The sequence below is a fragment of the Mesoplodon densirostris genome, chromosome 16 (assembly GCF_025265405.1).
Source record: "Mesoplodon densirostris isolate mMesDen1 chromosome 16, mMesDen1 primary haplotype, whole genome shotgun sequence".
In the NCBI taxonomy this organism is placed as follows: Eukaryota; Metazoa; Chordata; class Mammalia; order Artiodactyla; family Ziphiidae; genus Mesoplodon; species Mesoplodon densirostris.
In genome coordinates this window covers 24,474,935-24,492,689 of record NC_082676.1, presented here as the reverse complement: position 1 = coordinate 24,492,689, position 17,755 = coordinate 24,474,935, and the positions used below count along the sequence as shown (strand labels likewise).

Sequence of the window (17,755 nt, the reverse complement as noted above, 5' to 3'; positions counted from 1 at the left end):
TTTTCGACAAAATTCAACACCCATTTATGATAAAAACTCTCCAGAAAATGGGCATAGAGGGAACCTACCTCAACATAATAAAAGCCATATATGACAAACCCACAGCAAGCATCATACTCAATGGTGAAGAACTTAAAGCATTTCCACTAAGATCAGGAACAAGACAAGGATGTCCACTCTCACCACTCTTATTCAACATAGTTTTGGAAGTCCTAGCCATGGCAATCAGAGAAGAAAAAGAAATAAAAGGAATCCAGATCAGAAAAGAAGAAGTAAACCTGTCACTGTTTGCAGATGACATGACACTATCCACAGAAAATCCTAAAGATGCCACCAGAAGACTACTAGAACTAATCAATGAATCTGGTAAGGCTGAAGGATACAAAATTAATGCACAGAAATCTCTGGCATTCCTAGATACCAACAATGAAAATTCAGAAAGAGAAATTAAGGAAACACTCCCATTTACCATTGCAATAAAAAGAATAAAATACCTAGGAATAAACCTGCCTAAGGAGGAGAAAGACTTGTACTCAGAAAACTATAAAACACTGATGAAAGAAATCAAAGATGACATAAACAGATGGAGAAATATACTATTGTTCTTGGATTGGAAGAATCAATATTGTGAAAATGAGTATACTACCCAAAGCAATCTACAGATTCAATGCAATCCCTATCAAACTACCAATGGCATTCTTCACAGAATTAGAACAAAAAATTTTACAATTCATATGGAAACACAAAAGACCCCAAATAGCTAAAGCATTCTTGAGAAAGAAAAACGGAGTTGGAGGAATCAGGGTCCCTGACTTCAAACTATACCACAAAGCTACAGTAATCAAGACAGTATGGTACTGGCACAAAAACAGAAATACAAATCAATGGTACAGGATAGAAAGCCCAGAGATAAACCCACACACCTATGGTCACCTAATTTACGACCAAGGAGGCAAGAACATACAATGGAGAAAAGACAGCCCCTTCAATAAATGATGCTGGGAAAACTGGACAACTACATGTAAAAGGAAGAAATTCGAACACTCCCTAACACCATACACAAAAATAAACTCCAAATGGATTAAAGACTTAAATGTAAGACCAGACACTATAAAACTCTTTGAGGAAAACATAGGAAAAACACCCTCTGACATAAACCACAGCAAGATCTTTTTTGACCCACCTCCTAGAGTAATGGAAATAAAACAAAAATAAACAAATGGGACTTAATTAAACTTAAAAGCTTTTGCACAGCAAAGGAAACCATAAAGAAGACAAAAAGACAACCCTCAGAATGGGAGAAAATATTTGCAATTTTAAACTATTAAACAATTAAATTAAAAAATGGCCGGAATTTAAAAATGGGTGGAAGACCTAAATAGACATTTCACCAAGGAAGACATACAGATGGCCAAAAGGCACATGAAAAGATGCTCAACATCACTAATTATTAGAGAAATGCAAATCAAAACTACAGTGAGGTATCATCTCATGCCAGACAGAATGGTCATTATCAAAAAATCTAGAAACAATAAATGCTGGAAAGGGTGTGGTGAAAAGGGAACCCTCCTGCACTACTGGTGGGAATGTAAATTGATACAACTACTATAGAAAACAGTATGGAGGTTCCTTAAAAAACTAAAAATAGAACTACCGTATGACCCAGCAATCCCACTACTGGGCATATACCCTGAGAAAACCATAATTCAAAAAGAGACATGTAGGGCTTCCCTGGTGGCGCAGTGGTTGAGAGTCCGCCTGCCAATGCAGGGGACACGGATTCGTGTCCTGGTCCGGGAAGATCCCACATGCCGTGGAGCGACTGGGCTTGTGAGCCATGGCCGCTGAGCCTGCGCGTCCAGAGCCTGTGCTCCGCAACGGGAGAGGCCACAACAGTGAGAGGCCCGCGTACAGCAAAAAAAAAAAAAAAAAAAAAAGATAAACAGAGACATGTACCACAATGTTCACTGCAGCACTGTTTACAATAGCCAAGACATGGAACCAAGCTAAATGTCCATCGACAGATGAATGGATAAAGAAGATGTGGCACGTATATACAACTGAATATTACTCAGCTATAAAAGGAAACAAAATTGAGTTATTTGTAGTGAGGTGGATGGACCTAGAGTCTGTCATACAGAGTGAAGTAAGTCAGAAAGAGAAAAACAAATACTGTATGCTAACGAAATCTAAAAAAAAAAATGGTACTGATGAACCTAGTTGCAGGGCAGGAATAAAGATGTAGGCATAGAGAATGGACTTGAGGACATGGGGTGGGAGGGGAAAGCTGGGGCAAAGTGAGAGTAGCATCGACATATATACACTACCGAATGTAAAATAATTAGCTAGTGGGAAGCAGCAGCATAGCACAGGGAGATCAGCTCGGTGCTTTGCGATGACCTAGAGGGTGGGATAGGGAGGGTGGGAGGGAGATGCAAGAGGGAGGGGATATGGGGACATATGTATGCATATGGCTGATTCACTTTGGTGTACAGCAGAAACTAACACAGTATTATGAAGCAATTATACTCCAATAAAGATCTATTTAAAAAAAAGATATACTATATACAATCTTCTGCAACTGACTTCTATCAACAATTTCTATGATTTAGCTATGTTGTTGCCTATAGCAACAGTCATTGTATAATATCCCATTGTGTGAATAGAGGACATTTATCCGTTTTCCTGTTGACAGATCAGAGACCTGGTTTCAGTGTTTTGCCCTTAACCAATAATTCTATAACCTTTCTTATGTGTTTCTTGATGCACATGTGCAGAAGTTTTTCTGAGGCAGTGGCTTCCAAACCATTCTGACAATGTCCAAGAATAAAAAATAAATTTTCCATCACAACACAGTAAATATACACAGGTGAATGTATGTGTATAAATATGAAACAAAAACTTAAACAGTACCCTTACACAATACATTTTGATCTTTTCTATTTAGCTGGTAGATCCACTGAATTCATTTCACACCCTCTTGGCTTCAATTTAGTGTTTTTATTTCTAAGAATCACTGTTCTGGAATTGAGCTTCCCCACGAGTGTGCCTGGGCATAGGTTACAGGTTACCCAGGCCACGATACTGATGCCTCGGCCCTCAGGTCAGTGCTTCCTTAGGTGCTGGGTCACAGGGTATGCCCACATTCAACTAAAAAACAGAATAGGTATATTCTGCTAATATAAAAAGGTATCAGCAGTAATGTAAGTGTTTCCAGTGATACACATTCTCGAGCTCTCTCATTGTGGTCTTATTTGCATTTTCCTGATTATCAGTGAAGTTAAGCATCTTCTTTTTATGGATCATTTGTTTCTCCTCTGTAAAATGCTTGCTCCTATCATTGCCCATTTTTCTACTGGGCCATTTGTCTTTTCCTTGCTGATTCACAAGAATTCATGATAAATTCTGTTGTTGTTTGGGAGTTTTTTTGGTTGTTGTTTTTGTTTGTTTGTTGGCCGTGCCACACTACATGCGGGATCTTAGTTCCCTGACCAAGCATCGAACCCATGCTCCCTGCAGTGGAAGCCCGGAGTCTTAACCACTGGACCACCACGGAATTCCCCATGATAAATTCTGAATACCAATCTTTTGTCAGTTGCATGGGTTGCAAATATCTTTTCCCAGTTTGTGGCTTGTGTTCCCACTTTCTTATGGTGTCTATCCCCCTTTCAAACAGCACTAAGGTACCCGTAATGTCTAGCAGAACTCATCACTATTTGTGGCAACACAGAAAGGTATGAGAGGGAGGGAGAGGGCATGAGGGACAAGCAGGAAAAGTTATGAAGGAACAATCCTAGAGTCTTATGCTAAGACTGCCAGGGAGTCTGGAGTTTCCGCCCTGGAAGCCCCTTCTCACACACTGGTGCATACAATTATTGGAAAAATAACAAAGCCTTTTCATCAAAGGGTACAAAGGGTCTGTCTGGGACCTGCACACATCTCCAATGTATTCCTACAGACAATGGGTCACTTGTGCATCTTCTGTCTGGGCAATAACAAGCAGAGCCTGGGGAAAGTGCAGCAGAAACACAGAAATGAAAGCTGGGGTCACCACAATGCACATGGGTACTCTTTTCACTGCAACAGAAAATCTAAGAGGCTGCTCCTACCTCCTCGGTAGTAAAAGGAAGAAATCTGCAAACCTGCAACCGACATGAAGGCATGGGACAAGGACTTGGGGAAGTAAGCCAGGTCCTAACAAGCATTACACCAAAAATCTAACATAGTGATTCTCTTAACATGCCTATAGATCTGTTTGCGGGGTGGGGGGGGCGGCGTGGTCTGTGAATTCTCGATGACAAATATTTAATTTAGTGCTTTCACTTCAATCATAGTTTTTTTGGTTTTTTTTTTTAAAGCATATTCTGGATCATTTGAATGTCCACCTTATGACCAACTGGCAGGATTTCAGTGCTCGTATTTGTTATTTCCTACGTTGGTGTCAATTAAACTTTAACTGCTGAAAACTAATGAGAAAAAATAGAGGTGAACGTAATAAGTGAAAGTCAAACATCATCAAAAGAAAGCTTCACAACAGTTCAAATATAGAAAAGTGGTAGGAGAACGGAGTTATTATACAGCATACAGCATTAGAGCTATGCTAAAAAGATCTTGCACCATAATAATTGAGGGACAATTTGATTTCAGCAAAGTAACATTAGCTAACACATTAAATTCACAAAGTCAATCTGAGCTTTTGAGTTTTATGATTAGTTTGATTTCAATCTATTTGTTTAGGTTTTATAATCATTTAAGACCTATTAGTATAAGTAGTATAACCTAGTGAATATATTTAAGTAACACAAAAAAATAATTCTAACACTAGGAATATGGCAGAGTTTTTCTTTAAAAGAGTTCTGTATACTATTCAGGTTTGAGAATCCAACTGAGGTACTCTCCACCTGGTCATTCTCTCCACCTGGTCAACTGTCTGAGGCACTCTCTACCTGGTCATTCACCTGCTAGAGGATACAGCTCACCTTTTTAACACCCAAAATATCTTCAATGAGGGTTGCTGTCTGTAAGAATGTCTTCTTACTCGTCATCAGTGTAAACAGGAAGATCACAAAGTCATTCTTTTCAGCCAAACGCTTTGTAACCCCTTCCGTCTATCGCAAGGGAGAAGAAGAGAAAAAGCAGAATAGGTTATAACCCCAAAATAAAATATGAAGGGCAAAATATCCATTCCAGACACTGGAAAAGCAATTCCATGCTACATCAGGAACTGTTAGCTGAGCCCTTAATTCCCTAAAACTATATATAAAACACGGTGTACAAATGTATTTTTCTGGGGAGGAGTTTTTAAATAATATCCATCATAGGTTTTTAACCTAGTATCTAAATCAAGAGCTACAAGCCAGCACCCAGTAGGCCAAGTTTTATTTGGCCAGCAATACCTTTAAAATTTTGACTTTAAGTCTTCAGATAGGATATGCTTACTCCAGGTTAGTCACAATTTGCACAAGTCCCCACTCCAAACAGGCAACTTCAAGCGTTTCTTGTTTTCTGCCTGATCCTTGGAGCACTGGTGTTTGCAACTCTAAAAGCCCTAGGTTTCCATCTAACTTGGATTTAAGCCAGATCAGCACAAAGTTGGACCATATCACCCTATGTTCTTTACGTTTTTGTTTCTTCTCTTTCCTTTCCTTTTCTTTTTCTTTCCTTTTCTTTCTCTCCTTTTCTTTCCCTTTCTTTCCTTTTCTTCCTTTCCTTCCTTCCTTCCCTTTCTTTCCTTCCTTCTTTCCCTTTCTTTCCTTTCCCTTCCTTCCTTTTTTTAACTGAACTGTGTTTTGCTGGAGTATCATTAACATTAGGTGTCATTATTAAAGAACAGCCTCATAAGACTATTAACTACATGGAAGCTGACAATGATGGAGTCATTACATCACACATATATCATCTTTTTTATAAGAACAATTTCTTACTGGCCTTAGTTACAAGAATAATTGTGCACTACCTGAACAATTAGTTTATTTTTATCTCACGGGTCTGTCTGTGCTTACCTGTGCCACTAGCTACATGTGGCTACTGAGCACTTGAAACGTGGCTAGTCTGAACTGAGATGTGCTCTGAGAGTAAAAAACACACTGGATTTTGAAAACTTAATAAAAAAAAAAGGAATTATATCTCAATAATTACTTATATTGATGACATGTTGGAATAACATTCTTGATATACTGTGCTAAATAAAATACATTATTAAAATTAACTTCACCTATTTCTTCCTACTTCTTTTCTTACTTTCTAAAAAACGTGGCTACAAGGAAATTGAAATAACCTAAGTATGGTGGGGTGATGGGTTATTTCACTTGTTTTTGGAGTATTTTTTTTTTTTTTTTTTTTTTTTTTTTTGCGGTATGCGGGCCTCTCACTGTTGTGGCCTCCCCCGTTGCGGAGCACAGGCTCCGGACGCGCAGGCTCCGGACGCGCAGGCTCAGCGGCCATGGCTCACGGGCCCAGCCGCTCCGCGGCACATGGGATCCTCCCAGACCGGGGCACGAACCCGCATCCCCTGCATCGGCAGGCGGACTCCCAACCACTTGCGCCACCAGGGAGGCCCGTTTTTGGAGTATTTTTATATTATAATATTCTCAAGAGACTGATATAATACATTCTTATACTTTTTAAAATGCGATACACAGAAGCAAACACAAAATACCACATATAGCCTAATCAGTGACTAAAAGTGCAGGTTTATTACACTAAGATTGCATTAGCCTTTTTGGTGACAACAGTTTTTGCTGAATCCTTTTGAACTTACTGACAGTTTAGGCCCCTAAACTATTTTTCATTTGTATGTCCCTAAGACATATCTCCCTTGCTCAGGACCTCAGCATTAATTTCTTATTTGTTTGTTTAGAGTTATGTCCAAAGCTTTACATTATCCCTTTTCAGTTCTTTTTATTCAAACAGCCTATCATTTATGTTGTCAAGGTTTTTGTGGATGCTGATTTTATCTTAAGATATCAATCCTGGGGTTTCCCTCGTGGTGCAGTGGTTAAGAATCCGCCTGCCAATGCTGGGGACACGGGTTCGAGCCCTGGTCCAGGAAGATCCCACATGCCACAGAGCAACTAAGCCCACACGCCAGAACTGCTGAGCCTGCGTTCTGGAGCCCATGAGCCACAACTACTGAGCTCACGTGCCACAACTACTGAAGCCCATGCGCCTAGAGCCTGTGCTGTGCAACAAGAAAAGGCACCGCAGTGAGAAGCCCACACACCGCAACGAAGAGTAGCCCCTGCTCAACGCAACTAGAGAAAGCCCGCGCACAGCAACGAAGACCCAACGCAGCCAAAAAAAGAAAAAAAGAAAAGATATCAATCCTGAACTAATAAATATGCTATTCCTAAAGGTAAAATAAAATAACCTAAGTGTTTTGTGTTATATTTCTGTTGCATAGCAATGTTATGGATGCTGAACTTTGTGTTAAGTGTTGAAACATATTTCCCTATTTGTGTTGGTTGCTAAGAAGCTTAAACCCAATTTTTTTTTTTTTTTTAAATGGAGGCTGAGAAGTCCCTTGATATGCCACCTGCAAGTTGCAGAACCAGGGAAACTGGTGATGAAATTCAGTCAGAGACCGAAGGCCTGAGAATCAGAACCAACAGAGTAAGTCCCTGTTGGAGCAAAAGGCCCAAGAACCAGGAACTCCAAGTCCGAGGGCAGGGGAAGATGGATGTCTCAGCTCTGGCAGAGAGTGAATTCGCCCAACCTCCACCTTTTTGCTCTATTCAGGGCCTCAATGGATTGGATGGTGGTCACCCACATTGGTGAGGGCATCTACTGATTCAAATGCTAATCTCTTCCAGAGACACCCTCACAGACACACCCAGAAAAAAAATGTTTAACCAGATATCTGGGCATCACTTAGCTCAGTCAAGTTTACACATATGAACAAATGTTCATAGTAGCATTATTCCTTTTTTTTTTTGATGTGGACCATTTTTAAAGTGTTTATTGAATTTGTTACAATATTGCTTCTGTTTTATTTATTTTTTGAATTTTTGAATTTTATTTTTTTATACAGCAGGTTATTAGTTATCCATTTTACACATATTAGTGTATACATGTCAATCCCAATCTCCCAATTCATACCACCACCACCACCCCGCCCGCCACTTTCCCCCCGTGGTGTCCATACGTTTGTTCTCTACATCTGTGTCTCTATTTCTGCCCTGCAAACTGGTTCATCTGTACCATTTTTCTAGGTTCCACATATATGCGTTAATACACGATATCGGCTTAAACCCAAATTTGTACCCCATCAGCAGTACAGATGATTTTATGTTCAGCCCAATTCCTGGATACCTACTTCTAAATTTATAATATTGGTAGATCTTACATGCTCCTAACGATGCCCAAAATCTTTTTTTGAATGAGGCAAGAAATGAAATGGAATTAAATGTTCCTTTGTGTTTTCATTGCATACAGGTTTCACTTCTACAACAGCATTTGTTTCATTCTGCTGTATTTGATTCACTCTTTACAGTTTACCACATATGTTCCCAAAAGACAGGTACTGGGTCTTACAAAAATTAACATTTGTATATTACTTTACAAAGTGCTTTCACGTCTATCATCTCATTTAAATCCCACAACAGGGCCTCCCTGGTGGCGCAGTGGTTAAGAGTCCGCCTGCCGATGCAGGGGATACGGGTTCGTGCCCCGGTCTGGGAGGATCCCATATGCCGCGGAGCGGCTGGGCCCGTGAGCCATGGCCGCTGGGCCTGCGCGTCCGGAGCCTGTGCTCCGCAACGGGAGAGGCCACAACAGTGAGAGGCCCGCATACCGCAAAAAGAAAAAAAAAAAAAAATCCCACAACAACCCTATGATGTATGATTACCAACTACACTCTACTAAGATAAGAAACTAAAGCACAGGGAGGAGAATTAATAAGCATGAAGCCAAGAGCTAGAACCCCAAACCAAGTTCTAGCACTAAGTGCTATGCTCTTTCCACCAAATTGCTTCTTCTATTCACCATTCTTTCCCACTCAGTGATCAACCTAGTTGGGTGTCCTGGTCAACACATGGTGGGTCTTCTGGTTCTTGTTTTGTTTTCTAACAATAATAACGAAGGAGTAGGCACAATAGGGTTTAAAGGAATCCTAAAAGGTCACAGGCACTCTTTCAATGCTTGCATCCATTTAACAAGTTTTTTGTTCAGTCTCTGCTTGGACACCTCCAGGGCTAGAGGAGTTCAGTACCTGCTGAAGCAGCCATGGGTCAATTAACAGGAAATTTTGCCATCCATAATTTCTACCTGTTGGTTATGGTCTCAGGCACATATAAGTGCAATTCTCCAATGTCTGAAGAGAGCTGTCATGTCTACCACCCCCATTCAAATCTTCCCTCCTCAAGCACTGCAGATGTGGTAGGGAGAAAAGTGAGGCCCTGATGGCAGGGATACTTACACAGACACAGGTATTATACAAGATGCTCAAACAGTCCTTGGACATTTCATCACTTACTGAAAGCAAAAGGGGAATAACTGGTTATTTTTCTCATTGGAAAGATAGTGTAACAGAATTAAATTTTTGAACATAGAATTGTTCCTCATAATCCCCTCCAAGATGATTATTTTCCTTTTAGCATACCTCCTTCCAGTCCTTATTCACCAAAGAGTTTCATGGTGCCTGCATCAGAGCCTACAAACCAATTTGTATAGTGCTTTTTGGCTTGATATAGTATTATGCTTATTATGTTCCATAGTCTTCATAATTTCAACCTGTTGTGGTGTTATCACTTAGTAAGCCATGTTCCCTTTACAGCTTGATTAGAATTATATCCAGGGTTTTAGGGCTTCCCTGGTGGCGCAGTGGTTGAGAGTCCGCCTGCCGATGCAGGGGACACGGGTTCGTGCCCTGGTCCGGGAAGATCCCACATGCCGCGGAGAGGCTAGGCCCGTGAGCCATGGCCACTGAGCCTGCGTGTCCGGAGCCTGTGCTCCGCAACGGGAGAGGCCACAACAGTGAGAGGCCCGCATACCGCAAAAAAATAATAATAATAATAATAAAAATTAAAATTAAAAAAATTTAAAAAAGAATTATATCCAGGGTTTTAAAAATTTTGCTATTTAAACAGACTAGAAATAAACAACATAATATATAGTCCTTTAATGCTTGTGTTGAACTGGTTCCCTAAGGTACATCTCCAAAAGCAGAATTACGAGAATCCAAAGTAATTGGATTGTTGTTATAAATTTCCACTGAAAATTCTACTAGCAGCAAACAAGGATGTCATTTTTCCTACAGACTCAATGTGTTTTGTTCTGTTGTTATTTACGTTGGGTACCAATAAAGAACTAGTTACTTCTCTGTGAGCAGGAACAGGAGAGTACGACAAAAAGGAAACTAAATTTTCAAGTCCTCAAAACTGGGAGATGATAAAATTGAGTATGAATCATGGATAAAGTGTTTTGTTTGGCATTACTTTTATTTTTAAAAACTGTTCCCATTCATTCCTATGCTGCCACACACTCTAAAATGTTAGGCTTCCCTCCAAGATCCCAGTGGACAGCCCTGCCAAGCTAGCTTGACCAGAAGGGTTATCTGACATAATCTTGAGACAATGCAGATGTCCTGTATCCCTCATCACCACTTTTCAACCTATGGGGGCTTTTTGGTTTATTTATTTCATGACTTCAGAGCAGGTTGGAACACCAAATCAGTATATCTCAGTACTTCTAGACCTTTCATTTTCAAAGGGAACTGGAATTCACTCATTCATCAGATATTTATTCAGTATCCACTCTAGAGCAGATACAGAATATACAGTGGTTAGCGAGAAAAAAAAAAAAGACAAAGCCTCATGGAACTTATAAATCTAGTGGGAGAAGAGAGAATAAAGAAGTACACCAACAAGTAATTACAAGATGCTACCTGCTATGAGGGTAGAGGACATGATGACCAATTTAGATAGGATACAAAGCTGCGACATAAAAGATGAATATGAATCCTCTTAACCACTACTACACATATAAACAAGGCCTTAACATAGTATGTCATGTTGATGTTGGGGGGAACATTTTTTTAATTAAAAAAAAAGTGATATTTGTAGTAGAGCATTCATCAGATGTTAACTGATCTCTGGCTTCTAATGCCAAAGTAAGTGTACTTACTCATTTTTTTAAATTATCAACTGACTACCTAAAAATAATATTTGCAACATGTGTAAGTTATAGAGAATAATAATAGAATAATACCCATATACCTACCACCCAGTCCAAGAAATAATGTGCTACCCTAAACACTTTGACTTTTTACCATACACATTCTGGTAATGACTGAACTTTTCACAAAGAGCTTATATCACTTTTATAACAACAAAAACAAGACAATAATTTTTAAAAATAAAACAAATGATCTTACCAGGCTTTTCCTTACTCTCTCAATTAACTATATGAGAAATAAGAATTTGCAAAGAAAACATAAAAGCTGAAACCAAGGACTATTAGAAACTACAAAGATGCAATAATTTTAGCCCAGTAGTTTTCACACTTTTTCTTTTAAAGCACTAGACTTATATTTCTACCAAGTATAAAATAAAGAAAGCTGCTTAGTTAGGGGCACAGAGTGTCCTACAGCCGAATATAAGGCATGTCCTCATTGTTAAGAGTTAGGAAGGGAAAGAAGAGAAACTCCTGGGAATTGTCATCATAACAGCAGGTTAGGAAATGAGTACCAGTGGCTGATAAGTATACTTACTTTTCAGTTTCTGTCCCCGAATAGAGATTGTAGGCCTCATAAGAATTTCTACAAGGAGCTATAAAAAAAAAAAAATTGGATAAAACCTTCAAAATTCAAAGCACAACTTACAAAACAATCTTTGCCATGACAACTCATGGCCCAAATATCTGTCAGGGTACTGCAAGACCCTCTTGTTCCCAACACAGGCAGAAGGCAGTGAAGTTCAGGGAAATGAGCACTGTACCAAGAGTCGGGAAACCTGGGTTCTAGTTGCAGCTCAGCCACCTATTCCCCATGTAAACTCGGGCAAGTCAGTGTCCCTCCATGGCCTTGGCTCTCATTTTTAAAAATAAGAACGTTAGATTAGTTAATCTCTGGGGTGGCTTTAATTTTTTAAAAGCTGCAGAACATTTTCACTACGATTCCTCTTTTGCTTTAGAATATTTGTGTTCTTTTTATAAACATAAGTTTATAAAAAGAATCACAAAAGGTATACCATAAACCGTTAATACTGATTTCTACAGGGGGCTGGGGAGTATATGCATTCATTTTTCATTTTACATACTTTTAATATAACACATAATTCTGTTTAAACTGTTTACAATAAATATGCATTTAAAAACCCATTCTGCTGAAACAAAGGACAGTTTATAATGATAAAAGGGTCAATCCATCGGGACGATATAACAATTATAAACATATATGCATCTAACAACAGAACCTCAAAATACATGAAGCAAAAGCTGACAGAACTGAAGGAGACAATTCAAAAATAATAGCTGGGGGCTTCCCTGGTGGCGCAGTGGTTGAGAGTCCGCCTGCCGATGCAGGGGACAAGGGTTCGTGCCCCGGTCCAGGAAGATCCCACATGCCGCGGAGCGGCTGGGCCCGTGAGCCATGGCGGCTGAGCCTGCGCGTCCGGAGCCTGTGCTCCGCAACGGGAGAGGCCACAACAGTGAGAGGCCCGCGTACCGCAAAAAAAAAAAAAAAAAAAAAAAAAAAAAAAAAAAAAATAATAGCTGGATAATACCCCACTTTCAATAATGGATAGACAATGACGTACTACCAAAAATATAGAAGACTTGAACACTATAAACCAACAAGCTCTAACAGACAGCTATAAAGCATTCTGCCCAGCAACAGCAGAATACACATTCTACTCAAGCACACATGGAATACACATGCGCACACACACACACACACACACACACAGGAAGACTACTCAGCCATAAAAAACAATGAAATTTTGCCATCTGCAGCAACATGGATGGACTTGGAGGACATTATGCTAAATGAAATAAGTCAGACAGAGAAAGACAAACACTGTATATCACTTGTATGAGGAATCTAAAAAAGTAAAACACAATAGTGACTATAATAAAAAAGAAGCAGACTTACAGGTACAGAGAACAAACTAGTGGTTACCAGTGGGGGGAAGGGGCAATATAAAGGTGGGAGAGTGGGAGGTACAAACTAGTATGTCTAAGATAGCCTACAAGGATGTATTGTACAACATGGGGGGATACAGCCAATATTTTACAATACTATAAACAAAGCATAACCTTTAAAATCACTATATTATACAACAACTATACTTCAATAAAAATGCAAAAAATAAATTTCTCTTAAAAGAAAAAAAAGGGAATTATCTCAAACCAATAACCTAATCTTTCACTTCAATTCACTGGAAAAAGAGGTGCAAAACAAACCCAAAGCAAGCAGAAGAAAAGAAGTAATAAGGATTAGAATGGAAACTAATTTAGCAGAGAATAGAAAATAACAGAGAATATCAACGAGATCACCACTGATCTTATAGAAAACAAGAACTACCTTCCTCCTGATGAATACTTTTAACTATTATATATAATGCCACACTAAGCATCTTTGTATACAAAACCTTATCTCATTTTGACTTATGTCTTCATGAGAGATTCACATAAATGGAAACAACAGGGCAAAATGAGTAATGATCTTTAAGGTTTTGAGGCATACTACACAAATGCTTTTGAAAAGAGATGCCCCACTTTTCACAGTCATCCAAGAAGAGTATAAGATATTCATCTGCATAGGTTATTATATTTAAAATAAATTATCTTCAAATAGAGGATGGACTATGTCAATGAATAAATTAAAAGTCCCTGAATGCCAAGTGATGGATCATACCTGGCCCACAGGCATAATTCACGTGGTCTACATTTACTGAAAAGCTGGGAGATTCTACATAAGAATCTAGATTTCCTACATCCCTGAGGGCAAAGGTCAATAGGAATGGAAGCCATTTCCCCATAAAAGCAGGCATGCACTCTCCAGTTCATCCTAGTCCCTGAAGTCATTTAATTTATACAGATCTCCATTTTTTTCTTTTTTTTTTTAAATTTATTTATTTGGCTGCACTGGGTCTTAGTTGCCACGTGTGGGATCTTCGTTGCAGCATGTGGGATCTAGTTCCCTGACCAGGGATTGAACCCGGGCACCCTGCACTGGGAATGTGGACTCTTAACCGCTGGACCACCAGGGAAGTCCCAGAGAGACATATCTTTTACTTTGTACTTTAAAAAAAAAGGGGATATATATATATTTTTTAAAATTTTATTAGTTTAATTAATTAATTTATTTTTGGTTGTGCTGGGTCTTAGTTGCGGCATGCATTTGGGATCTAGTTCCCTGACCAGGGAACAAGCCAGCGTCCCCTGCACTGGGAGGTGAATTCCTAACCATTGCACCACCAGATCAATTTACATAAATCAATTATTCTAGTGTAAAAGTTTTGGTGCTTCAATACATGTGAATACCACTGAGCTTCTAAAGATGAAAATTCTGGGGACTTCCCTGGGGGTCCAGTGGTTAAGACTCCACCTTCCAATGCAGAGGGTGTGGGTTCAACCCCTGGTTGGGGAACTAAGATCCCACATGCTACGTGGCCAAAAAAAAAAGCTATGCCTGTAGTGATAGTTAGTCTGTAACTCTGTAACTCTGTAAATACACCAAGAATCATTGAATTGTACAAGTAAAGCAAGTGAACTGTATGGTACGTAAATTATAACCAAATAACAATTTTTTAAAAATCATAAAGAAAGATGAAAATTCTGAAATGTTTGCTATAAATTCTAAAACGTTTCCTACCTCCCATTTCAAGAGTTAAATTCCCAAGCCATTAAGTAGCAGTAGTAATAATAAACAACAACTTACATCAACACCTCCAAACAAATCAAAAATATAAGTATTTGGATAAGTGGTTTCTTGGGTAAGTTTCCTCTCTTCAGTAACAAATGCCATAGCCTCCATCGAGAGAAGAGGAGAAATTTCCTAGTGAAAAAGGATACAGAAAGACATTCAGTTTAGTATCCAACACAAACCAGACACCAAAACAACAGTTTGCATTTTAGTCACAACTTGAACTCCCATGAGGTCAAAGACAATGAACCATAAAAAAAAAAAAAATCTTACAGAAAAGCTGATACAATAAAAGTTGTTATAACAGTAGAATAGCTAACTTATTAAATGCTTATTATGTACCAGGCATGGTTCTAAGTACTTCATCTATTACCTATTTTAATCCTCACAACCCAATGATATAATAGTAATTTATCAGTCCAATTTTACAGATAAGGAGACTGAGACACAAAGAAGTTGTCAATGTCATACAGGGTATGTGACAGAGTCAGGACTTAAACCTAGGAAGTCTGGCTCCTGAGTCTGTGCTCACAAAAGCAAGCAGAACTATTTTGGGTGAAACAGGAGATAGGATAGGAAGAATATAATAGGGCCCTACTCATTATGCTCCCTTCTCAGGAACCTCGAGGGAAGATGGAACACAGTGGGCTAGAGCAGTAGTTCTCACACAGTGATGAGCATCAGAATCATCTGAAGGGCTTGTTAAAACCCAGACTGCTGGGTCCCACCTGCAGTTTCTGATTTAATAGGTCTGGGGTGGGGCCTGAGAATGTGCATTTATAATAAGTCTCCAAGTGATGCTGATGTTGGTCCAGGTACTGGACCAACTGGACCAACTTGATGTTGGTCCATCAAGAAAAAGCAGAACCCTCTCTTATGGATAATCTATTATATGCCAAGCACTGGGTTTCTATACTTTAGCCCATTTAATCTTTAAAACAATTCAGTGAAGTGAGTGTAGTTTTACAGGTGAAAAACAAAATCACAAAGTTGTACAAGATCACATAATTAGTAAGTGACTGAACTACTTTCTCTGGGTTTCATTTCTCTCATTTATAAAACTAGAATGTAATTCTGCTGGCAACATGGTACAAAACTGGTTTCAGGAATAAGACAAATCTGGGCTCACAGCAATAATAGCCACGTGACTTTGGGCAGGTTATGCTGAGTCTGTTTTCTCAACTGAAAAAGGGAACGGAGAAGACATCCGGATTTGCCTGCTCAGTATCTCCTTTTCTCTTCCTCAGGCAACAGCCCTACTTCTGTGGAGGAACATGAGGCCACACACAGTTGTCAAGATAAGAAATGGACAGCCTAACTCTATTTGGCCCCTCAGTTCACATCTGTGTTTTTCCAATTACGTGAGACAATAAAAGATCTTTGTTGCTAATCTGAGTGGGTTATTGTTACCTGCAATCAAACTATTTTGGACTAATACACTAATACCACCCATCTCACAGAGTTATCATAAAAATTAAATATGCCTGGTACACAGTAAATTTCAAATAAGTATTTGCTGAGTGCATAAAGAAATGATGATCACATAGCAAGCACTCAAAATATTAATTTCCCTCTTTCATCTACCTCATATCTCAGAGATTTTGCAGGAATCAAATGAAATAATGCATTATTCCTTACAAAATGTTTTCAAACAAGTGTAAGACACTATTTCTATCCTAATCAGACTGTGAGAAGATCAAGAACACAAAATGCCTTTTTTAAATTAAACTTTTATTTGGGAATGATTTCCAACTTACAAAAAAGTTGTATAGACAAAACATCTCTTCTTTTTTTAAAAAGATTTATTATTTATTAATTAATTTATTTATTTCTGGCTGTGTTAGGTCTTAGCTGCAGCATGCAGGATCTTTGTTGAGGCACGTGGGATCTTTCGTTGCAGTGTGCAGGTTTCTCTCTAGTTGTGGCGTGCGGGTTTTCTCTTCTCTAGTTGTGGCACGCAGGCTCCAGGGCACCTGGGCTCTGTAGTTGTGGCACGCAGGCTCTCTAGTTGAGGCACACGGGCTCAGTAGTTGTGGCAAGTGGGCTTAGTTGCCCTGCAGCATGTAGGATCTTAGTTCCCTGACCAGGGATTGAACCCGCGTCCTCACCAGTGGTAAAGGCAGATCCTTTACCACTGGACCACCAGGGAAGTCCCAAAACATCTCTTCTCAAAGGTACAGACTAAACTTTTTGGCCCTATTATATATATATATATATATATATATATATATATATTTTTTTTTTTTTTTTTTTTTTTTTTTTTTTTTGCAGTACACGGGCCTCACTGCTATGGCCTCTCCCGTTGCGGAGCACAGGCTCCAGACGCACAGGCTCAGTGGCCATGGCTCACAGGCCCAGACGCTCTGCGGCATGTGGGATCTTCCCAGACCAGGGCACAAAGCCATGTCCCCTGCATCAGCAGGCGGACTCTCAACCACTGTGCCACCAGGGAAGCCCCTGGCCCTATTATATTTTTAAATGACTTCTTATGCGATATAATAAACAGAATTTCACCTCTGAAAAACATTATGTCGTTTCATTATAATCAAATATAACTTGCATGGGTTTTAGCTACATTAGAGCCAGTAATCTAAATTCAAAGTTGGACCCACCTCCCCAAGCTGAAGTCTGACCTACTAAATCAGAAACTCTGCTGGTAGGGCCCAGGACTCTGTTAACAAGCCTTCCAGGTGACTCTGATACACACTCAAGATTGAGAACAACTGCCCTAGATGTCTATGCATTCTTTCCATCCCTCTCCCAACCACCAGGCCCAGTCCCTTCATCTTTATATGCTAGTCATAATTATCAACAGCCACAAGGCTACTTCTTGAACCTTCAGCAAAATGGGATCTTTTAAATCCTGTTGAAAAAGAATGTAACCTAATCCCA

At 39.3% G+C, this 17,755-nt stretch overlaps 1 protein-coding gene across 2 annotated transcripts in view; it reads right to left on the bottom strand.

Annotated features, from left to right (window-relative positions):
* Positions 1-17,755, bottom strand: part of TRPC4AP (transient receptor potential cation channel subfamily C member 4 associated protein) — a 73,609-nt gene that overhangs the window by 35,868 nt on the left and 19,986 nt on the right. For both annotated transcript variants that reach the window (XM_060119973.1, XM_060119974.1), the window contains exons 3-6: positions 14,879-14,995; positions 11,708-11,765; positions 9,416-9,471; positions 4,980-5,108 (exon numbers count right to left, since the gene is read on the bottom strand). In XM_060119973.1, coding sequence (XP_059975956.1) covers positions 4,980-5,108; positions 9,416-9,471; positions 11,708-11,765; positions 14,879-14,995 — 360 coding nt within the window. The remainder of the gene's footprint in view (positions 1-4,979; positions 5,109-9,415; positions 9,472-11,707; positions 11,766-14,878; positions 14,996-17,755) is intronic.